This window comes from Capra hircus, chromosome 2, assembly GCF_001704415.2.
Source record: "Capra hircus breed San Clemente chromosome 2, ASM170441v1, whole genome shotgun sequence".
Taxonomy (NCBI): Eukaryota; Metazoa; Chordata; class Mammalia; order Artiodactyla; family Bovidae; genus Capra; species Capra hircus.
The window spans coordinates 116,826,072-116,850,406 of record NC_030809.1 but is presented as its reverse complement, the minus strand read 5'-3'; the positions used below and the strand labels follow the sequence as shown (position 1 = coordinate 116,850,406).

General features: G+C 42.9%; 1 protein-coding gene across 1 annotated transcript in view; it reads right to left on the bottom strand.

The window, feature by feature from the left end:
* AGPS (alkylglycerone phosphate synthase) overlaps nucleotides 1-22,401 on the bottom strand; it is a 130,245-nt gene extending 107,844 nt beyond the window's left edge. Inside the window, exon 1 of the mRNA XM_018065051.1 lies at nucleotides 22,005-22,401. Coding sequence (XP_017920540.1) covers nucleotides 22,005-22,342 — 338 coding nt within the window. The 5' untranslated portion in view covers nucleotides 22,343-22,401. The remainder of the gene's footprint in view (nucleotides 1-22,004) is intronic.

Here is a 24,335-nt window from a genome sequence, read left to right as displayed (position 1 = left end):
TTCTACTCCTAAGTATTCACCCAAAGAAATAAAAACACTATTTTGAAAAAAGATATGTTTCAATGCATTATTGTTTACAATAATGTATGTTCACTGCATTATTATTTACAATAGCCAAAATTATAGCCAACACCTAAAGAGACATGTCTGACATACACATAATGGAATATAATTCAGCCACAAAATAGAACGTAATCTTGCTATCTGCAACAACATGTACAGACCTAGAGGGTATTATCTTAAGTGAAATAAGTCAGAGAAAGACAAATACTGTATGATTTCACTTATATGTGGGAATCTAAAAGACTAAACAAATGAACAAAGTCACAGCAACAGAGTCATGGATACAGAGAACAAACAGGTGGTTGTCAGAGGGGAGATGGATGGAGGGATGAGAAACAAGTGAGGGAGATTAAGAGGTACAGACTTCTAGCTACAAAATAAATGAGTCACAGGTGAAAAGTACAGTGTGGGGAATATAGCCAGTAATAATACAAATGATTTAAAAACCAAGTTGCTCTCACCCAAACTATCAAAATCAGAAGAGACTGGAATTGAAGGAAAGGAACAAAAGAGAAAAACCTTTAACTCACTGCATTATAGGAGAGGACTGACCTGAGAAGAGTTTTGTAACAAAATAGGGGTTGTATATTGTCACTCTGCTTATTTAACTTATATGCAGAGTACATCATGAGAAACTCTGGACTGGAAGAAACACAAGCTGGAATCAAGACTGCTGGGAGAAATATCAATAACCTCAGATATGCAGATGACACCACCCTTATGGCAGAAAGTGAAGAGGAGCTAAAAAGCCTCTTGATGAAAGTGAAAGAGGAGAGTGAAAAAGTTGGCTTAAAGCTCAACATTCAGAAAACGAAGATCATGGCATCTGGTCCCATCACTTCATGAGAAATAGATGGGGAAATAGTGGAAACAGTGTCAGACTTTATTTTGGGGTGCTCCAAAATCACTGCAGATGGTGACTGCAGCCATGAAATTAAAAGACGCTTACTCCTTGGAAGAAAAGTTATGACCAACCTAGACAGCATATTCAAAAGCAGAGACATTACTTTGCCAACTAAGGTCCGTCTAGTCAAGGCTATGGTTTTTCCAGTAGTCATGTATGGATGTGAGAGTTGGACTGTGAAGAAGGCAGAGCGCCAAAGAATTGATGCTTTTGAACTGTGGTGTTGGAGAAGACTCTTGAGAGTCCCTTGGACTGCAAGGAGATCCAACCAGTCCATTCTGAAGGAGATCAGCCCTGGGATTTCTTTGGAAGGAACGATGCTAAAGCTGAAACTCCAGTACTTTGGCCACCTCATGTGAAGAGTTGACTCATTGGAAAAGACTCTGATGCTGGGAGGGATTGGGGGCAGGAGAAGGGGACGACAGAGGATGAGATGGCTGGATGGCATCACGGACTCGATGGACGTGAGTCTGAGTGAACTCCGGGAGTTGGTGATGGACAGGGAGGCCTGGCGTGCTGCGATTCATGGGGTCACAAAGAGTCGGACACGACCGAGTGACTGAACTGAACTGAACTGAAGGCAGCAAGAGGACAAAGTGGGGGCACTCCCTCTGTGGAAGACAGGAGAAGGGAGAACAGGAAACGGAGATTTGGTTACAGGACAGAGGAGGTGGACAGATTTATATCCAAGTTTTATAATGGGTTATGCTGGAAGGGGGAATGAAAGCTATACAGAGACAATATTTACTGATCCAAATTCTGCAAAGTTGATCTCTTATGGAAATTTTCCTAGTTAATACATATTAAAACGGTTACAAAGCATAAAAATTAAGACAATGATTTATCAGATAATTTGTCTTCAGGATAATAATACCTTCGTTTACATTCCAATATATTCCAAGGCCACATACCAAGTAGAAGCAGCAGTGGGCCATGACTCCTAAGAGCAATGGAAAAGAGCTGCACAGTGAGAAAGAGCACAAGGGTGACCAACATGAGCAGGCCACTGACCAGCAGCTTCCCGTGTAGCATGAGAAACTGCTGATGCTCTCTACTCTTCGGCTTCTTCCTTTCCTCTCTAATGCATCAGTCAGTTCCATCGCTCAGTTGTGTCCTACTCTTTGTGACCCCATGGACTTGCAGCACGCCAGGCTTCCCTTTCCATCACCAATTCCCAGAGTTCACTCAAACTCACGTCCTTTTGTGTTGGTAATGCCATCCAACCATCTCATTCTCTCTCCTCCCCTTCTCCTCCTGCCTTCAAACTTTCCCAGCATCAGGGTCTTTTCAAATGAGTCAGCTCTTCACATCAGGTGGCCAAAGGATTGGAGTTTCAGCTTCAGCATCAGTCCTTCCAATGAATGTTCAGAACTAATTTCCTTTAGGATTGACTGGCTGGATCTCCTTGCAGTTCAGGGGACTCTCAAGAGTCTTCTCCAACACCACAGTTCAAAAGCATCAATTCTCTGATGCTCAGCTTTCTTTATACTCCAACTCTCTCATCCATACATGACCACCGGAAAAACCATAGCTTTGACTAGATGGACCTTTGTCGGCAAAGTAATGTCTCTGCTTTTTATATGCTGTCTAGGCTGGTCATAGCTTTTCTTCCAAGGAGCAGGCGTCTTTTAATTTCATGGCTGCAGTCACAATCTGCAGTGATTTTGGAGCCCAGAAAATAAAGTGTCACTGTTTCCACCTCTAATGCATAAAGTGACATTTATTAGAATTCTGTTCTTGCTATTAAAATGCCATGATCTCCACTGAGGCCTTCCTACTGCTTGCTGTGCTTCCACCTTCAGAAACTACTTCAGCACAAGGTCCTATGACTCCTTTCTGTACAGTTCACTTCAGTAGTAACAGTATTGCATAATGCTGTAAAGCTAAACTTTCCCAATGATTATTTCATTTCCCTCTCACCTCAACCCAATGATGTAGGTGTTATTATCTCTACTTAAGTCATGAGAAAACAGGCTGAGAGTCAGTAAGTTTTCCACGAACACATAAACAGGACACTTCACAATGAGGACTTAAATCTTGGTCTTCTGACTCCAACACTCCTTAACTATCAAGCTATGATTTCAACTTTGCAGTATGTTTAAATTTTTTCAAAATAATATGTTGGGAGAAAAAGGAAACTGCTGACAGTATAATCCTTAAAGTGTATCTCCCCATATAGAGGGATTTGCCCAAACAGTAAGTATGAGCCAACTGAGTAAGTATGGACTGAGCGACTAACACTTTCACTTTTTTTCATACAGTATCTACTGATAACAACAGGCAGTTTAAATTTGCACATCTAAGCCAGTTGCCTCACATCTCTCTCCCTCCTCATGACCTCAGAGAACCAGAGTTAAGAAAAGGTTCCTAGGCTTGCTAGGGTCATGTTGTGGTTTCTCCTTAGCAACCCAGGACAAAACATATAATTTCTTTTTATCTGAATTTCTAGAAAGTTGCTTTCTTAAATTATAAGACTGAAACAGCTCAAACATGACAGCAGTCATTCTCCTAGGATTCAAATAATGTCCAATTCTTCATTTTTGGTCAAAGTAAAAGCTCCAGTGCCGGGAGCCAGCATGGGAGATCCCACCCATGACAAGGTCATGCGGAGAGGCCTGACGGGCAAGGCGAGTCAGGCTTCAGGGGTTCCCCCTGGGTTTTTCTGAACATCTACCCCCAAAAACCAGAGTCTGCCTGCCTTATTGTACTGTGCTTTCCACACACCACCACCTTTCTCTGGAAAACGTTAACTTAGAGGTTCAATTAGTCTCCTGCATATGAAAAGAATGTTTCAGCTCAAACCCCTTTGATGGCTCTCTAACTTGCCTAACAGCTGGGGACTTTTACAAACTTGTGAATTGCTTACAGGCCCCCAACCGCAAGAGGCACGAAGCTTAAAGCATCTTAAAGATACGTAGCCTTTTCTAAAAAGCTAAAAATCATATTGGCAACGAGTTTCACTGCTGAGTCAATGACTGCTGCCAGGCCTCCATATTCTTTATCTTTTAGGCACCTGGAGGATATTAATCAATGTAATTGGGATGCAGAAATAGGAATATAGTAGTTTTGATGTTAGCAACACTAGACTTTTGAGTTAATTAACTTTCTCTTTGTTATAAATCACTGTACTTCTTTCATTGTTATAAATTGTTGCATCTTTGCTATGTAAGAATGTAACTTTACTTAGTGCTTTCTGGGAGTGGCACCAGACTTTGGGAAGAACAACACTGTTAAGGCAAATAAGTCTTCTGGTTGACAAACCCTTATCAGAAGAGGGCTGTAAAATGTTAACTGGCCTTCTGGCCAGAAGATGATGTAAATCACCTAAGACTTGTGTATACAACTAGGTATGCAGAGAGAAAGCCTGGTCTCAATAAGAGTCAGGGCCGCTGATGCTGCTTAATTTTATATTATCCATTAATCTCTATGTACAAAAAAAGGTATAAAAGGCCTTTCTGGACAATAGAGGCGGGGCCAGTCACTGGAAAGACTGGTTTCCCCCATGTCTTCTTTTCTTACTCTATTTTCTGGCTGAATTCCCATCTGGGGCGTGGAGGCTCGCCATGTCTACTTACTTGCCCTGGCTTCTAAGATCCGTGAGAGAGGGAGCCCAAGGCGGGGCACCCTCCACTATTCAAACAGGCGCCGGTGGCCCAACGTAGATGGTGCAAACTTCTTGTCCTGAAGTTTTATTGGCTTTCCCTGTAAACCAAGTTATTCAGCATCTTTTCTCCACTAAATTTTCCTACTACACTATTTCTTCCTAACTTCTTTTTCTATTTCTAAATAAATAGGTTTCTCCTCGCCACGCTGGTCCCCGCTTCGAATTACCCTGGATCCACCGGGGCTGGACCCTGGCATTCCAGGACTACATGTTACATTGCGTGATACTTAACAGTATTTTTTTAGAGTTACTGTTCATATGAGAAATCATGGGAAAGAGGTAACAAACCCAGTGTGCCTTTTCTTCAATTCTCAAAAACAAAAAGAAAAGATCCCCAAAACAATGATCCTGAAGCCTAGTGTCAAATACACAAAGGTTTTCCAGAGAATGGTACGAGATGTGGAAGTCAGAAAATATACTGGGAGGAAGAGACCTTGCCTAAAACAAAAGAGACGGGAAAACGAGAAGTCGAGATTTTAAAGGTACAGACTTTAAGCAGCGGTTGGCGGTAGGATGTTGCTCGTGACATGACTGTAGCTACACTAGTCTCAGCGTACTCTCCCAGTATGGCACGTGCGCACCTCCCCTTAGGGTGTCTGCACACACTACTCTTCAGCCTGGGATGCTCATCTGACTAGATATGAACACAGTTAAATTCTGTCATCTTCAAATATCCGTTCAAATGCCATGTCCTCCAATAACATCCTATTAAAATCTGAACCCTACCTCCTAACTCTGCTCCACTTTTTTCTTTTTTCCACAGCACTTATCTTCTACAAGACTTCATAGTTTAACTAAACATAATGATTACCCATTTCACTCATTAAAGTGTAAACTTCATGAGGGCAAAAATTTTTGTCCATTTTGTTGACTGATGCAGCCCAAGGACCTAGAACACAAGTGACTGATAAATACTTGCTTAATGTGCAAAATGAGTGTGAGGAAGACGGTGAAGAAAAAATGAGCACAACTTGGTAATATCAGTACAGAATCACGAAAAAAGCTCTCGATTCGAGAGAAAAGATCTGGACTCAAATCTAAGCTCTGCTCTTACTAGCTAACAAGTGACTGTTTTCTGGCAAGTGTCTATGAGCTTCAGTTACTAATCTATAAAATGTGTGATTGTGAGGATCAGATGAGATAAACGTGTACAAAAGCAGCAGAGGAACCATAGAATTATTAATTTGAATAAATTAATTCAAAAGAGTTTAATCTTAAAAGAGTGAAAAGAGGGGCATGGCCAAGACGGCAGAGTAGGAAGACCCTGAGCTAATCTTCTCCCACAGGAATACCAAAAGTACAACTATCTACAGAGCAACTATCTATGATGCAGAACCGGTTTCCTATAACTTTGGATATAAAGAAGGAACCATAAGATAGGTAAGCGGGGCAGAGGCATTTTATACTCAAGGGCCACAAGCCCAGACAGGCAATCCATAATCAGAAGGATAATGGAATCCACGGAGAGGTTCTCCTCAAGGACTGAGGGGTCTGAGGCCCACATTGGACTTCCCAGCCTGGGGTCCAGCACCGGGAAAATGAGTCCCCAGGATGGCTGGGTTTGAAAGCCAGTGGGACTTGCACATAGGACAGCTGGAGGGCTGTAGGAACAGAGACTCCACTCTCGAGGGGTGCATGCAAAATCTCACACACTCTTAGTGCCAGCACACAGGCAGAAATTTGAAAGGAGACTTGGGTTAGACCTGCTTGCTAATCTTGGCAAGCTTCCTGGGAGAGGCAGGAGCCAACTGGGACTCGCCCTGGGGACAGACACTGGTGAAGTACTTCGACAAGCTCATTCTACCATGAAAACAACAGCGCTTCAAAGCACCCTTCTGGATTCCTCCCTCTAGCATACTGGCATTGGGGCTTACTTATCAACCAGTAGACAGGCACCAGCTCCAGGACTTCCCAAGCCAATACACAGCCGGCCACACAGGAATGAGGCAGAAAAAGGAAACGGAGACTATGTTCAAACAAAGTAACAAGTCGAAATCCCAGAAGAACTAAAATAAGTGGAGATAAGCAATCTACTCAATAAGGTTCAAGGTAATGATCATATAAATGCTCAACAAACTTAGAAGAATGAGCACAGTGAGAAGTTTAACAAAGAGAAAACAAACAACCAGAAATAAAAACACACAATAACTAAAATTTTAAAGCACACTAGAATCAATACAGAGGAAGAGATCAACAAACTAGAAGACAGACCAGTGGAAATCACCCAAGCTGAACAGAAAGAAGAGAAAAGAATTTTTTTTTAAAAAAGGTGCAGTTTATTTAAGAGCTCTCTAGAACAATATAAAGGGTACTAACATCTCATTACAGCTGTCTCTGAAGACAGAAAGGGGCACAGAATATATTCAAAACTTCCCTAACCTGGGACAGGAAACAAACATTCAGGTTTAGGAAACGCAGACAGTCCCAAACATGATCAAACCAAAAACGACTATGCCAAGACACACTGTAATTAAAATGGCAAAAATTAAAACTAAAGAAGAGAGAATATTTAAAAAAAAAAAAACAGCAAGAGGAAAGCAATAAGTTACGGACACAGGAACTCCCATAAACCTATCAGCTGACTTTTCAGTAGAAACTCTACAGGCTAGAAGGCAGTGGTATGACACATATTTAAAGTGATAAAAGGAGAAAATCTAGACCAAGAATACTCTCCCTGAAAAACCTTTCATTCAGATTTGAAAGAGAGACTAATAATTTTACAAACAAGCGAAAAGGTACAAGTTTAGCACCATGAACCCATCTTTGTAAGAAATGTTAAAGGAACTTCTCTACGCAGAAAATTAAAGGCCACAACTAGAAATATGAAAAGCACTGGGCCTGGCAGTCCAGCAGTTAAGATTCTGTGTTTCCACTGCAAGGTAGTAGGCTCAACTCCTGGCTGGGGAACTAAGATCCTGCATGCCATGCGGCATGGCCAGGAAAAAAAAAAGAAAAGTATTCAATGTAAAAGGAAAAACCTCATTGGTAAAGGCAATTATACAAATGTATATAAAAGATAGTAGAGTAACCACTTATAAAGCTAACCAGAAGGTTAAAAGACAAAAGTAGCAAAAATCATCTGTATCTACATTAAGTGTGCATCCACAAAAAGAATGTTAACATATGATGTCAAAATTAACAATGGGGGAAGCGGTAAAATCGCAGAACTGTTAAAATACATTTGAAATTCAGAGACCAACAACTTAAAAATCACCAAGTATAAATGATTGCTATATATGTGTCTCATGCCGGATTTCCCTGGTGGTCCAGTGATTAAGAATCTGCCTTCTAAGAAGAGGGCGTAGGTTCAATCACCTGTTGGGGAACTAAGATTCCACATGCCCCAGGGTACCTAGGCCCATGCACCACACCCAGAGAAGCCCACGGTAACTGCTGACCATGCACACTTCAGAGCCCACGTGCCACAACTACTGAGGCCCTGTGCCCTAAGTGGAGAGGCTGAGTGCACCGACTAGAAAAGCCTGTGTGCAGCGACTAGGGAAGCCTGCACACCACAGTGAGGAGCCCGCGCTGCAATAAAGACCCAGTACAACCAAAAACATAAATGGATCTCACAGGAACCTCACACCAAAAACCTGTAATAGATACACACACACAAGAGAAAGGAATCTGAAGTAACACTAAAGACAATCATCAAATCACAAGGGAGGAGGGCAAAAAGAAGAAAGGGAAAACAAACTACCAAAAACACCCCCAAAACAATTGACAAAATGGTAATAAGTACATTGCTGCTGTTGTTTGGTCACTAAGTTGTCTTTGACTCCTTTGTGACACCCTAGACTGTAGCCACCATACTCCTCTGTCCATGGGATTCTCCAGGCAAGAATACTGGAGCAGACTGCGTGTCCTTCTCCAGCGGGTCTCCCTGTAGCATTATCTACAAAACCCAAGGTATGGAAGTGTCCATCAGTAGGTTAAGAGGTGATAAAATATACGAGGACTTCCCTGGTGGTCCACTGGTTAAGAAGCCGCCTTGTGATGCTGGGGATGTGGGTGGGTTCAATCGCTGGTTGGGGAACTAAGATCCCACACGCCCCTGAGCAACTAAGACCACGCCCTGCAACTACTGAGCCTGCGCGCTCCAGAGCGCTCCAGGGTCCGAGTGCCACAACCACTGGGCCCGCGCACCACAAACAGGGAGTCCAGGTGCCACAACAAAGAGCCAGTGTGCTGAAACCAATCAAGACACGATACAACCAATAAGGAAATAAAATAAGAAGAAGAAGAAAGGAAAATGCATGGCATACGTGCAATGGACTATTACTGGCATACTTGGCCATTAAAAAAGGAATGAAGTCTTGCCATTTGTGACAACATGGATGACCCTAGAGGGAATTATGCTATGTGAAATAAGTCAGACTGAGAAAGACAAATACTGTATGATTTGACTTATTTGTGGGATCTAAAAATAAAAAAAATGAACAAACATAAAACAGAAAAAAATGAGACTCATTCATACAGAGAACCAACTGGTAATGGCTGCCAAGGGGAAGGGGGTTGGGGAGATAAGCGAAGCAGGTGAGGGAGATTAAGAAGTGCAAACTTCCAGTTATAAAAAGAAATAAGTTATAGAGATGTCAGGTATAGTTAACGATTCTAAGTCAATGATATTGTAATAACTTTCCATGGTAACAGAGGGCTTCCCTGGTGGCTCAGTAGTAAAGAATCCGCCTGCCTATGCAGGAGACAGTAGTTCGATCCCTGGGTCTGGAAGATCCCCTGGAGAAGGAAATGACCACCCACACCAGTATTCTTGCCTGGGAAATCTCATGGTCAGAGGAGCCTCGCGGGCTACAGTCCATGGGGTCCCAAAGAGTCGGACACGACTTAGTGGCCAGCCAACAACGACGGCAACAAGGAAGCAGGCGCACCGAGGTGGAACGTTTTGCAACGTATGAAAAGACCAAATCACTATGTTGTACACCTGAAGCTAACGTAACATTGTTCAATCAATCATCCTTCAATTTTTAAAAGTCGGAGGGTGGGGGGGGGGGGGGGAAACGGGAAGAAGTTCAAGACTAAGGCTAATGCTTAGAGAAATAGGAGAACTCAGAACAGTAACTTCATCTGGGAACAAGAAAGGACAGGTAATGAGCTAAGTTTCAAAATATAGCTGTGCTAATGTATCACTAGCTATATGTGCCTATTTAAATTTAAATGAATTAAAAGTATAAGAAATTTAAAACTTGGCTCCTCAGTCACGTTAGCTGCATCTCAAGTGCTCAATGGCCACGTGTGCTGAGTGGCTACCACACTGAAGGGTGCAGACCACAGAGCATCCACACCGTCACAGAAAGCTCTGGTGGAGAGTAATTTACAAAATTCCAGTTGACAACAGAATAGAATTCAAGTGGGTGTCATTTTAATATCCCTGATGCTAGAAAGTTCAAACATCTTCAGAAGAAATTCAAAATGCAACCGCATAATCAATCTGAGTGGGAGTCGCAAACTGTGAATATAAAAATTAAATAATTTCTATTACTTGGTTACAAGATCCTGAGATATACGAATACTCCCCACTTGATGGCATGAGGTGGCTGACATGGCAAGTATAAATAGTTTGGAGAGTCCCAGTACAGTTATTACCAAGAACCTGGTCACCATCCTGGCCCAAATATCTGGTTAGTAACTTGAGATAGGCTGGCAAGGCCAAATATTATATACAATACAGTATGTTTCTTAGTCAGCATCAAGATGATCTCACTCAAGAAGCAACACTCCCTTCTCAAAAGTGACTGCAGGTACTTAGAACTGCAACAGCTTTCCTTAATGAGTAGTTCAGTTCAGTTCAGTTGCTCAGTCATGTCCGACTCTTTGTGACCACGTGAACTGCAGCACGCCAGGCCTCCCTGTCCATCACCAACTCCTGGAGTTCACTCAGACTCACGTCCATCGAGTCCATGATGCCATCCAGCCATCTCATCCTCAGTCGTCCCCTTCTCCTCCTGCCCCCAATCCCTCCCAGCATCAAAGTCTTTTCCAATGAGTCAACTCTTCGCATGAGGTGGCCAAAGTACTGGAGTTTCAGCTTTAGCATCAGTCCTTCCAGAGAAATCCCAGGGCTGATCTCCTTCAGAAAGGATTGGTTATCCCTAGGTTGGTCATAACTTTTCTTCCAAGGAGTAAGCGTCTTTTAATTTCATGGCTGCAGTCACCATCTGCAGTGATTTTGGAGCCCCAAAAATAAAGTCTGACATTGTTTCCACTGTTTCCCCATCTATTTCCCATGAAGTGATGGGACCAGATGCCATGATCTTCGTTTTCTGAATGTTGAGCTTTAAGCCAACTTTTTCACTCTCCTCTTTCACGTTCATCAAGAGGCTTTTTAGCTCCTCTTCACTTTCTGCCATAAGGGTGGTGTCATCTGCATATCTGAGGTTATTGGTATTTCTCCCGGCAATCTTGATTCCAGCTTGTGTTTCTTCTAGTCCAGCGTTTCTCATGATATACTCTGCATCCAAGTTAAATAAGCAGGGTGACAATATACAGCCTTGACGTACACCTTTTCCTACTTGAAACCAGTAAGCATACTTCAACTACAGAGAGACCTAGAATTAATACAGGGATGCTTAAGAGAATCAAAGTCAGATGTTAATAATTGTAAGAAAGCTGAACAAAAACCAATCTTTTACATACTTACAAAATTTAACAGCATCTAGCCTGCAAGGAGATCCAACCGGTCCATTCTGAAGATCAGCCTTGGGATTTCTTTGGAAGGAATGATGCTAAAGCTGAAACTCCAGTACTTTGGCCACCTCATGCAAAGAGTTGACTCATTGGAAAAGACTCTGATGCTGGAGGGATTGGGGGCAGGAGGAGAAGGGGACGACAGAGGATGAGATGGCTGGATGGCATCACGGACTCGATGGACGTTGAGTCTGAGTGAACTCCGGGAGTTGGTGATGGACAGGGAGGCCTGGCGTGCTGCGATTCATGGGTCGCAAAGAGTCGGACACGACTGAGCGACTGAACTGAACTGAACTGAGCCTGTAAGAATGACTGACTTGTAACAAATTTAAAATCTGTAACTGAGTCACAGACTTAGACTTACAGTTTTAAGTGGAAATCTTTTAAGTTCATAATTAAGTTTATTTGAACACTGCAAAGACTTTAAGGTCACTGTGGTTACAAATTCAATTTGTTTCCCTGGTGGCTCAGAGGTTAAAGCATCTGCCTCCAATGCGGGAGACCCGGGTTCAATCCCTGGGTCAGGAAGATCCCCTGGAGAAGGAAATGGCAATCCAGTCCAGTATTCTTGCCTGGAGAATCCCATGGACGGAGAAGCCTAGTAGGTTACAGTTCACGGGGTCGCAAAGAGTCGGACACAACTGAGCGACTTCACCTTACCTTACCTCACCTTAAGCATGATTTAGTACCTAGGCTCATTTTGTTTATTACCACAGACAATTGATGTACTTAAGAAAATTGAATATATTAAATACTATTTTAATTACTTTAGCCTACTTTTATACAGTAACAGGAATAAAAACACTAGTTTGACTTGTACTTCATATTGTAAAGTATTATAAATAAATAACCACTCAAACCTAAAAGTAGCAAGCACTCCATCAATAACAGAGCAAATATCCACTCAGTGAAATACTATTCAGTAATGAAGATGAACAAAATACAAGCAGAAGCATCAACGTGTATGAATATATTAAAGGAAAAAGCCAGACAGAAAGCAGTACATATGTGATTCCATTATATTATTAATACTTCATTAAGTCCAAAACAAGCAAATCCAAGCCACTGTGTTAAAAGTCAAGGCAGTGGTTATCCTGGGGGGTAGGTAGCACTGGAAACGAACATGAAGAAGGCTTCTGGGGTACAGGTAATAAAATAAGTTTATACCACCCCCAAATTATCTCAGAACCATCAGTGCTATTTATACTATACTTGGAGACACACTAACATATCAAAGAAACAAAAGGGAAAGGGAAGACCACATTTTGGGAACAGCAATAATTCTGGTATGCAGCTAGAATACACAGTAGGTATCAGGAAATAAAAGATAGCCTGGAAAGGCTGATTTAGACAGATTCTTCTGGAGAACCCAAACTGCCCTACCAAGGACATGATAACATATTCAGGAGGCAATGGGGATAACAAGCAAATGATGCAGGTGGAAGACTTTTATTTACCAAAAAGTTTTCAGCCCTTTCTCTCAATTTCTCCAAAAACATTCTAGCAAAATCTCTATTCTCCAGCCTCCAGCTTCCAATGTGGAGGAACTTCAGAAAGGTAACAGTCCTGTCCTCTCCCTAGCCCTCATATATTCACTCTTTCTCATGGGAAGAATGAATTTTGCGGTCAGTTGCTTCCGAAAAGAGGCAGTAGGAACCTAGGGTCAGCCCTTTCTCTGCCTCTGCAGTACATCCGCTAGGGAGAGGTTATGCTCGAGTCTTTCAGTGCCCTGTACGAGGTTTACCAGAGCTGGCTCTGCCCTTCTGTGGTCCAGCGTGACCTGTGACTGAGCACAACTAACGAAGGGCAAATGTTAGGCAGCCCTGACCTAAGCCATATGCTCCCGCCAGCTTTACTGGTAATAAGGCGGACATTTTCAAGCCATCTGTCTATGTTCTGAATCTTACTTCTCAATTCATTCTGAACTCAGATGAGGGACAGAGGTATACCTAAATATTACTCCAAAGCTCAACAAATAGAGAGAGTAAACTCTACTCAGAATCCTTTGGTTTGGTTTGGATTTGAAACCAACATACCAATCCGATAAAGATTAGTTTATTATTAATATCTTATTTCAAGAGTAAGAAAATAAAAGCACAAGGAGTTGCTTTTAAAGCATTCCATGAAGTATCTCATCTGACTACGACAGAACTCCATTTTTCTGCAGCCTAAAAGAAGATCACTTAATTTACTACTGCTGCTGCTGCTGCTAAGTCGCTTCAGTCGTGTCTGACTCTGTGCGACCGCATAGACAGCAGCCCACCAGGCTCCCCCTTTCCTGGGATTCTCCAGGCAAGAACCTGGAGTGGGTTGCCATTTCCTTCTCCAATGCATGAAAGTGAAAAGTGAGAGTGAACTCGCTCAGCCATGTCCGACTCTTCGCGACCCCACGGACCTCAGCCTACCACGCTCCTCCGTCCATGGGAGTCTCCAGGCAAGAGCACTGGAGGGGGTGCCACTGCCTTCTCCAAATTTACTACTAGGTATGTTTATTAAGTGGCCGGAAGTGATAGCTCTACAGTAGAAACTTCCTGACATAAGAGGAAGTCTATTTACAGAAGATGGGGTCTATCTCAAAATGATACTTCCAATCTAAGAGAAGTATCATACCAAATAACCATGGAGGTTAAGTATTCAGGGTTTCTTATTCACTTATAGAGGAGAAGGAAATGGCAACCCACTCCAATATCCCTGCTTGGAGAATCCCATGAACAGAAGAGGCTGGAGGGCTACAGTCATAGGGTCGCAAAGAGTCAGACACGACTGAGCGACTAACACACATACACACAGTCGCTTATAGTCCAAAGATAGTTAATTTACACCCAGGCAGTAAATCCACTATTACTTCTCTTCTCCTTTCTCCTCCAATCTGGGGTCATCCACAGTCCTCCTTTCTCTTTTATCCTCGACATCATCTTCTTTCCCAAGTCAAACAACAAAATTCACTTGCAAAAGGAAACAGGTCGGTCTATGTTTTTAAACAATGTATCACATTTTCTTAAATTATGAATTTCACTTTGATAGGATAAAAATGAAATTTATATTTTATAATATATAAAACAATACAATATAAACTAATTTATATAATACAATATAAACTAATGCTCTCTTAATTATGACACTGTATATGATCACGATCTATTCAATCACAAAAGATTTGAAACTTAGATGACAAAGAAAATAACTTGATGATTACCAAGTAGGTAGCTTCCCCCTAAAGCACAACGTCAGTGCAGTAATACTGCATAGGTGAGAAACGCAGCCTGTGGAGTAAGACAAAGCAGAGTTGAATTGCTGTCTCTTTTATTTTGTAGTTGTGTGAATTTAGACAAGTCAACTACTCTAAGTCTCTCCTTCTTCATTTGTAACGTACAGATAGTATCACCTCCTTTTCAGAGCTATTGTGAAAATTAAATGAGATAATGTACACGCCTCAGCAGGATACCCAGTACATTAGGACTTAAGCAAATTAAAACTTCTATTACTACTACTACTAGAATTCCTAGTTAGGAACTCAAAGTAGGCTAAATATTTCATTCAGCATAACTACTAAAATAAGCTCTAAGTTTGTCAAATGACAGTAAATTTTAAGTCAGGTCACTTGTGCAAATAACCTTGTTACAGAAATGCATCAGCCCTTACAAGCTTCAAGATGCCCTTCTGGGAAATATGTACAAGAAGTTAACTCACATCTTTCCTTCTGGAAAATATCTACCAAGGTTCTTATAGATGTTAAATAATACACTATTTTTTAAAGAATGGTGTATATAAATGACACTATGAGCAAGTAAATTACATAATTAACAGCTTTCTTAATCAGATATTCTTTTGATCTGAACTATAAGAGTTTACAACTGCTATAAAAATTGCCACAGAACAGTTTTGACTAATGCAAACCGCAAAGAGGCTGGAGTCAAAATGACAACTGAGGAAGTGGTTATTGGTAATGGAGGGACAGATGTGAACAAGGGTTCTTTTCCTCCTTTTTCATAGCGCTATAATAACTTTTAAAAAATTGGAAAAAAAAATCAAAGCCAAGGCATAAAAACGTCATATATTTGGCTGACATTTACTATGATTTTTAGGAACCTAAAACTGCATTCAGAACCAAGTGCAGAAAGAAACTGTTCATGGAGTAATGAGGCACTCACAGGAAAACAGAAGTCCAAAAGTAAACCATCATCCTCAAAACTCTACTCCACAACTTCAAATAGAGAAGATATATGTTCTTGGATAGAAGTAATTAAAATCTACTTATAAGAGACCATGTGACAAGTGCAACACGTTTTAAATACCAACTAATGCACCAGCTTTCAAAATGCAAATCCATCTCCTTCTCTGTTCTCATTGCAATCATCTTGAATTAACCCTTCATTATTTCTCCCGTAATTTGCTTTAAAAACATCTATTTCTGCTTTATTGACTATGCCAAAGCCCTTGACTGTTGGATCACAATCAACTGTGGAAAATTCTGAAAGAGATGGTGCCGGGAGCCACCATGGGAGATCCCAGCCATGACAGGGTCATGTGGAAGAGAACTGTTAAGCAAGGCTTCAGAACTCAAGGGGCTCCCTAGGCTTTCTTGAGCATCTACCCCAAAACCAGAATCTGTCTGTTTTACTGTTTCATGACTTTCCCCAACTCCTCTGACATTAACAGGGGGCTAACCCTGACCATCTTTCTCTGGAGAAAATCAACGTAGGGCTATAGCTAATAAGTCTCCTGGACATGAGAGGAATATTTCACACCAAACCCCCTCTATTAGCATTCTAGCTTGCTTGGCAGGTTATCCTGACTCCTGCAGCTATGTATACAATTATTTACAGCCTCCCAACTGTGAGAAGCATGGAAAGCCTAAAACATAGAGCCTTTGAAAGAGTTAAAAGTTATTAGAGTAGTGCTAGTGCTGATGTAGGATTTCATTATTGGGCCAATGCTTGTTGCTAAGTTCCCATATCTCTTATCCACTGTGCACCTGGGAGTGCATTAGTTAACATAGTGAGAATGCTAGAAAAACAAGTGTAGCCTTGAATTTAACCATATCACACTTTTGAGCTACTTGGTTCTTTCTTGTAACTCACTGCACCATTGCTCTGTGAAAAACATAACTCTGTTTGGCATTTTCTGAGGCTAACATAGATTAGAAATATGAAGAAAAAACACTTTGAGGGAAAATAAGTTTTCTGGTTGAACAGCCTTTATCAAAAGAGGGTCATAAAATGTTCACAGGCCTCCAAGGCCAGAAGATACTATAGACAACATCTTTTGTGGAAAAGGTATGCAGAAAAATCCTGGTTTCAATAAGGGCAAAACTGCTGGAATGTTTGGGCTGACTCTGTATGACCTTGCATCTTTCATTTCCCTCTATGTATAAGGCAAGGTATAAAAGTACCTGTTGAAAAATAAAGCTTTTGGGCCTCGCAGAAGCTTGGTCACCCCGTGTTTCTTCTTCTTTCTTTCTCTCTCTCTCTCTCTCTCTCTCTCTCCTTCTCCCTCTCTTTTTCAGGCTGATCCCTAGGAGCATGGGGGCTCCCTGCGTTCACTTATCTGCTCGGGTTTCTAAGACCTGAAAGGGAAGACGTTCTGCATCTTCACTCCCTCAAGAGACCGGGAGGGCACCTGTGGCCTCCGTGAACAGGGCAAACTTCTTGTTTTGAAGTTTTATTGGTTCTCTATGTAAACCAAGGAATATCAGCCTCTTTCTCTCCTCTATTTTCTTATCTACAACATTCTTATCTCTCTCTCTATATATATATATCAATCGCAATCGCCGATGCCATTTCTCCTTCAGGTTTCCCTGAATCCTGCGGGGGCTGGACCCCGGCGAGATGGGAATTCCAGACCACCTAACCTGCCTCTTGAGAAATCTGTATGCAGGTCAGGAAGCAACAGTTAGAACTGGACATGGAACAACAGACTGGTTCCAAACAGGAAAAGGAGTACGTCAAGGCTGTATATTGTCACCCTGCTTATTTAATTTCTATGCAGAGTACATCATGAGAAACGCTGGACTAGAAGAAACACAAGATGGAATCAAGACTGCCGGGAGAAAAATCAATAACCTCAGATATGCAGATGACACCACCCTTATGGCAGAAAGTGAAGAGGAGCTAAAAAGCCTCTTGATGAACATGAAAGAGGAGAGCAAAAAAGTTGGCTTAAAGCTCAACATTCAGAAAACGAAGATCATGGCATCCGGTCTCATCACTTCATGGCAAATAGATGGGGAAACAGTGGAAACAATGTCAGACTTTATTTGGGGGGGCTCCAAAATCACTGCAGATGGTGATTGCAGCCAGGAAATTAAAAGACGCTTACTCCTTGGAAGAAAAGTTATGACCAACCTAGATAGCATATTCAAAAGTAGAGACATTACTTTGCCGACTAAGGTCCATCTAGTCAAGGCTATGGTTTTTCCAGTGGTCATGTATGGATGTGAGAGTTGGACTGTGAAGAAGGCTGAGTGCCGAAGAATTGATGCTTTTGAACTGTGGTGTTGGAGATGACTCTTGAGAGTCCCCTGGACTGCAAGGAGATCCAACCAGTCCATTCTGAAGGAGATCAGCCCTGGGTGTTCTTTGGAAGGAATGTTGCTAAAGCTGAAACTCCAGTACTTTGGCCACCTCATGTGAAGAGTTGACTCATTGGAAAAGACTCTGATGCTGGGACGGATTGGGGGCAGGAGGAGAAGGGGACGACTGAGGATGAGATGGCTGGATGGCATCACGGACTCGATGGATGTGAGTCTGAGTGAACTCCGGGAGATGGTGATGGACAGGGAGGCCTGGTGTGCTGCGATTCATGGGGTCGCAAAGAGTCGGACATGACTGAGCGACTGAACTGAACTGAACTGAACTGAATTTGCTTTAACAGTCTCCCTGAATGGATCTTCCCACATCCATCCTCATCCTTCTCCAATCCATTCTTAACCTTGCAGCTGCAGTGATTGCTCTCCAGCCCAAATCCAATCTGGTCACATCCCTTCTCAGAGAGCTTAATTCCTTTAAGGGCTCTCCATCACCACGCCGCCTGCGCTGCTTTGTTTCTTTTCATTATACGTCACATGATGATCTGACGTACTGTATTACTTGTCTGTTACACTATCTCCATTCCAAATAGAATGTAAGTCTACAAGGGTAGAGTTTTTGTTCACTGTTCTAGGCTGCATAGTAAGCACTCAAACATTCACACATGTATGAGTGAAAGAATGAAAGGACTGATGACCTACAGGCCAAAGGCCTCCATGACCGGCTCAAGCCCTCCTCTTTTAACTTACTCCCACCTCTACCAATACTGAATTGTCTAATTACCTAAATACAAGGTGTACTTTCCCACCCTCCTGCTTTGCCATATGCTATGACTTCTGTCTGGAATACCAGCGCTCCTCACCACCAAAACAACCTGCCACACTGTCGTCCGTATTTTAAAGTCATCTTCAGAAAGCTTCTTCTGAGGCCCTAGACAGAAGACATCACTCTCTTTCCTCTGTGCCACATCTGTATCTACCCTGGCTCTACTCAAAATGTGCTGGAGTGTGCGCCTCCCTTGCTAGACTGAATTTCTTGAGGCCAAGGACTATTCTCTCTTTACTTTCAGTACCTAAGACAACATCTATCATAAAGCAACTACTCTATAAATGTTAAGTAAATTGACATATACATGACTACCCTGTAAGAGGAACGAAACCATGAAGTTTCAAGAAGTTGAAGTTATCATCCAATTCCAAGATGATAACCAGCCATGAAATAAAAGAATTTCAACCAATGACATCATCCCAGGTAATAAAAGAAAGGGAGTTATACAAATAACATACATGACCAAATCCTTCCAAAATAATGATATACAGTCACATTTACACTTCACTAGAAATACACACTGGCTCCTTCCTGCTCCATCACTTGCCTTCCCTTTTGGCTCTGCTCTGGTGCTGGTAAACTGAGATCCAACTAAGCAGTAGGAAGTAGAAGGGACACCTGCTGCTACTGCCAAGTCGCTTCAGTCGTGTCCAACTCTGTGCGACCCCATAGACGGCAGCCCACCGGCTCCCCCGTCCCTGGGATTCTCCAGGCAAGAACACTTGAGTGGTTTGCCATTTCCTTCTCCAATGCATGAAAGTGAAGAGGGAAAGTGAAGTCGCTCAGTCGACTCTTAGCAACCCCATGGACCTCAGCCTACCAGGCTCCTCCGTTCATGGGATTTTCCAGGCAAGAGTGCCAGAGTGGGGTGCCTTGCCTTCTCCGACCCAGAAGGGACACCTGGGTCCCCATGAAAAACACATTAAGCAGATCACTCTTGTGAAGGAGCTTTTGATACGATAGTTCATGTAATACAAGTTTTGTGTTCCCTCATCCTATTATTCAAACTTTAACATAGCTGTACAGGATTGGATTTTACCACATCTAATCCTGAAGGAAACACCAGGGCCGTTAATGGCATAGATTACACGCAGCTGGGCCTTCAGTCCACAGAGCAGCTACAGAAGGCCTCCCAGACCAGTTGCGGGCCTCCCTCAGCTGCGGGAAGCCTCATCCATTACCCCATTGTGCCTTCCAAACATTACTATTTTTCTCTGAATGCTGTAAATAAAGGCCCTAAGTCCAACTTTAAGGAATACTTGCCCTCTCTACTTAGTTCAAGAGTATGAACCTGCATATAAATGTACAATCTCACACATGCACACAAAAGAATGGACATAAATGTACATTAAACCATTAGAGAACTTTAAAGTTTTAAATCCAACCACAGCTAATATAACTTCAAATGAAGCCAGAGGCCAGAATGTGATCCTTGATTCCTTCCTCCCTCACCACTCACCACTCATCAAGTTATGGAAAATTTGCCTCCTAATACTTTTTCAAATAGATTGCCCACTCCCAGCATTATGCCCGAGTTCAGAATCACAGCATTTCTCATTGGGATATTAGTCTTCTAAATAAATGGTTTATTCTTTTAAATCTCTTGGACTCAATCAAAACTGCATCTCCCATTTGTTGAAGGGTTATGAAATCAGCACTGCACTAAGCACTTGATCACTTTACATTATTCAATTCTCACAGCAACAATGCAAAGCAGGACTTACTGTCCTCATTTTCACAGATGAGGGGTCTAAAACTCTGAGAGAGGCTAAGTAACTTGCCCAAGGTCATGCAGCTGGAACTGTGGAGTGCAAATTCAAACTCTAATCTATGTTCCCCAAAACCATATGCTCAACTGCTTAAACCTTCAACTCAATCCCTAGTGTGACCTTTCTAAAGGTAAACGTAATCATATTTTACTGTACATAAAATCTTGTAAACAAGACCAGCCTATCCGCTCCTCATCCCAAGCTATTCTCACCTCTTCCTGCCAACACTTAACTCTTAGCAGTTCAACCTCTCACTGCTTTACTTGTGAATACAGCTTTTTCACTAAGAATGCTTTTCTCCATTAGCAGGTTACTTCCAGAACAACCTTCGAGATTTACTCAGGCAATCCCTACCCTGGAAAGCCTTTGCCCTAATAAATAAATACCCCAAACTGGGTTAAGTGACTATTTGCTATGGTTATCAGCTAACTTTCTTATCATACTGTATTATAACTTTATCTTCTTAGGTTATCAGTTCCTAGGGAGTAAATACTGCATTTTAAAATCTCTACATTCTTAGTACAGTGACTATGTAGTAGGACTAATGACTACTGAATTAATGGGTGAATTCATCAGAAACAGTACAGTTTAAGAATTTGGCCCTAAAGTCAACTTGGCCAGATTTCGAAAACTAACCTGCCACACAGTGAACCTGCCAAGCCTAGAGCAGGCTTCTAAATCTTGTTTATTCCTTCATCTATAAAATGAAAGATAACTGCACCTACCTCACAGTTTGGAGAGGAGTAAAAGAAATTAGATCTAGCACAATCTCTGACATTGAAAGGACACATTAAACAGTAACAACTTTTTTTTCACTTTCAAAGTTTATCTGCGCTGACAAAGCCATATCTCAAATAACAGCTTTTCCTAGTGGCTTGCATCAGAGCTTAACAGTCCTCCAAAAAGTCTTAAGATATCTTACAAACAACCTCACCCATAAACAAGGATCTTTCAGCTTTTGGTTACACCAGAGCTCAGTAGCTACCACCTACACCCTAAGTCACTAGCAGTGTCTTCTATTTATTGCTTCTTCCCATCCCTGGATTTCCTCCTCCCTCAAAGATCATGCCCCTAAGCAGGCAGAAATCCACCCCAGACACCAGCAGCAGCACCTTCTTCCAGGAACCGCCAACTCACACCCAAGCTAGAGCGAATTTGAAGAGAGATCATTTGGTACAAACTTAAATTTCCTTGGAGGATCATAATTAAGCCCCTTCTATGTATTCGAAGACGCTGGCTTCCTAAGTATTAATTCAAGACAGACAATGAATTTCTGGCATTATGAATCCAAGAAAAAAGGTCCCCTGAAAGCCTTCCCCAGTAAGAGTTCTTCAGGTTTATTACTCTCAAATAGTGACCCAAACCCATTTCATCCTGCTTGTCATCTACGCTCTCTTAAAAGAGATGGTCCGCACTTTCAGAGACCGGAATGCTTTCCCCCCTCCCGTGTCACCTCCCTTCCCACCTCCCCCGTGCCCTCCCGCAGCACAGGCCCGGCCTGGTCCCTCACCAGAGGCTGGCTCAACAGAGGCATCACTCACCGCTTCTTGGGGATGGTGCCCGACTCCTGCGCGGCGGGAGTGGCAGTGGGAGCCGCCGTGGCGGTCGCCGCGGTTCTCCGCGCTTTGCAATCATTGGTACTCAGAGCTTCCTGAGGCCGGCCCAGCAGATGGCCTGAAAGAACCCGCAGCCTCCGCCCGGCGCGGTCCCGCTCCGGATCCCGGTCCCGGTCCGCTGCAGACCCGGAGCCCGCGCCCGCGCCCGCGGCCGTCCCGCCCGCCGCAGCCGCCGCCTCCGCCATGGCTTCCGCCTTGTGCCGCCGCCCGGGGCCGCTGGGCTCGGGTGAAAGGTCACTCAGAGCGGCGCCCAGCGCGACCATTCGCTGCGGCGCATCCCGGCAGCCACCGCGGCGACTGGGCGGCTGGTGCCATGCGCCTGGAGCTACTTATTCTCAGCTCCCGCCCACCGCGGCCGCCCGCCTCCGCGGTCACGCCCCAGGCCGCTGACACCTGTCAAGCAGGTGAGTTCGAGCCATCCCGGGATTGGCCCGGCCTGAATCATGCTAGATAACTGGAGCCAAACCGCAAACGCTCCCCGAGGTGACCTAGTGCGCTGGGTGGTCTTCTCGGGTGAGGCCTGAGCCTCCAGAGTAGCTCTCAGGACCAGACGCCTCGGACCATCTGGGGACCTGACGAGCGAACCAACGCCATCATTTCCTGGGCCCACCTCTGCTCTCCTTCGCTGCGGGGGTCACTAAAAGTAACTCAGAACTGATTGGTTGCCTATAACCATCAAAGCGAATTCCTATCATTTTCTCATCACCTACTTCGAGCCTGGCACTGTGCACAATGCTAGATCTCAGGTAAGTAAGCTTTGAAAAATCTGAAATGAGAAAACAGACTCGGAGACACTTAAGTTGCCCAAAGGCGTGCACCTAGTAAACACTAATGCTGAGTTGCAACCTAGGTTCTCTTTCTGTGGTTACTGGGTGTTGCGCCCTTCTTTTTCTTCATTTTCCTAATAGTGCCAAAGTTTTCTGGTGCTAGAGATAAAACTGTTATTGTTTGGTCGCTAAACTCCTGTCCAACTCTTTTGCAGCTCCGTGGACTGTAGCCCTCCAGGCTCCACTGTCCATGGGATTTCCCAGGCGAAAATGGGTAGTGAATTGCCATTTCCTTCTCCAGAGGATCTTCCTGACACAGGGATCAACCCTGCATCTCCTGCATTTGCAGGCGGATTCTTTACCACTGAGTCACCTGGGAAACCCAAAGCTGAAATTACCCAACAACTGTTCTTAAGACGTCTCAGTCATCTACAAATTGGCTTCATTTCTGGAGAGTGGCACTTAGTGAAATTGGAGTTGTGTCAGTAGGACTGTGCTCCACAACCGTTTTCAGCCAGTTAACCAGATAGACTTTTATAAGCCACCTTGCAGACCTCAACCATCAGAAATTAAGAGTTCCTTTTCGCATAAGGTGCAATTTAAAAGTAAGTCTTGGGAATGGTAAGAGAAGGCGTTACCATAAGCTTTCTGAGTCCAATGAGTTCACCTCCTTTCTGAATACCCACCTTCTTGCTAACACAGTCTTCTGCAAAAGAGTTAAAATATTCCAGAAGTTATTTGACCAATACGAAAGAACCATTTAATTATTTGGAGAAAATTCAGGTAAACAGTAAAGAGGACTTAATGTGTATGCCTGATCACCAAATTTTAAAGAGAGAGTTCAGCATTAAACATCCAGTCTAGCTACAGAATCACTGAGTCCCACTCCTGTTTAGCTGCTGCTTCTAACCACTGTCTCTTTGAGATAGACTAGGAGCAGCAGGAGTAAATTGCTGTGAATGATCTAAGGAAAAAGACTCCTTATATTTGAGAATTCAGCAACTCTAGTCGTTGAGCTTCTCACACCCTTCTAGATGTTTCTAGAACAGTATTGAAACACCAAGTAGCGTGTTTGCTTGCGGTCACGTGAAGTCTTAGTGAAAGTGAAGTCACTCAGTTGTGTCCGACTCTTTGCGACCCTATGGACAGTAGCTCGCCAGGCTCCTCCATCCATGGGATTTTCCAGGCAAGAGTACTGGAGTGGGTTGCTATATCCTTCTCCAAAAGTCTTAGATTTCTTGCCAGAATGCTGTATAAGCAACAACTCCCTCAGAATCTTTTTGGAATGGCACAGGTCTATTAATTTTTGCTTGAGTCCCAGAGAGCTCAATCTAATACTAATTGTCATGCCTTAAATGTAAATGTAGTTAACTGACTACCACAGTCTTTTCCATGTTGAAGTTGAACATGCTTCTTGCCAACTCTCAGGAGACAAAATTTATAAATTTTGCCAATATAAACAATAAAAAAAACCTTACCTCCTGGTGAT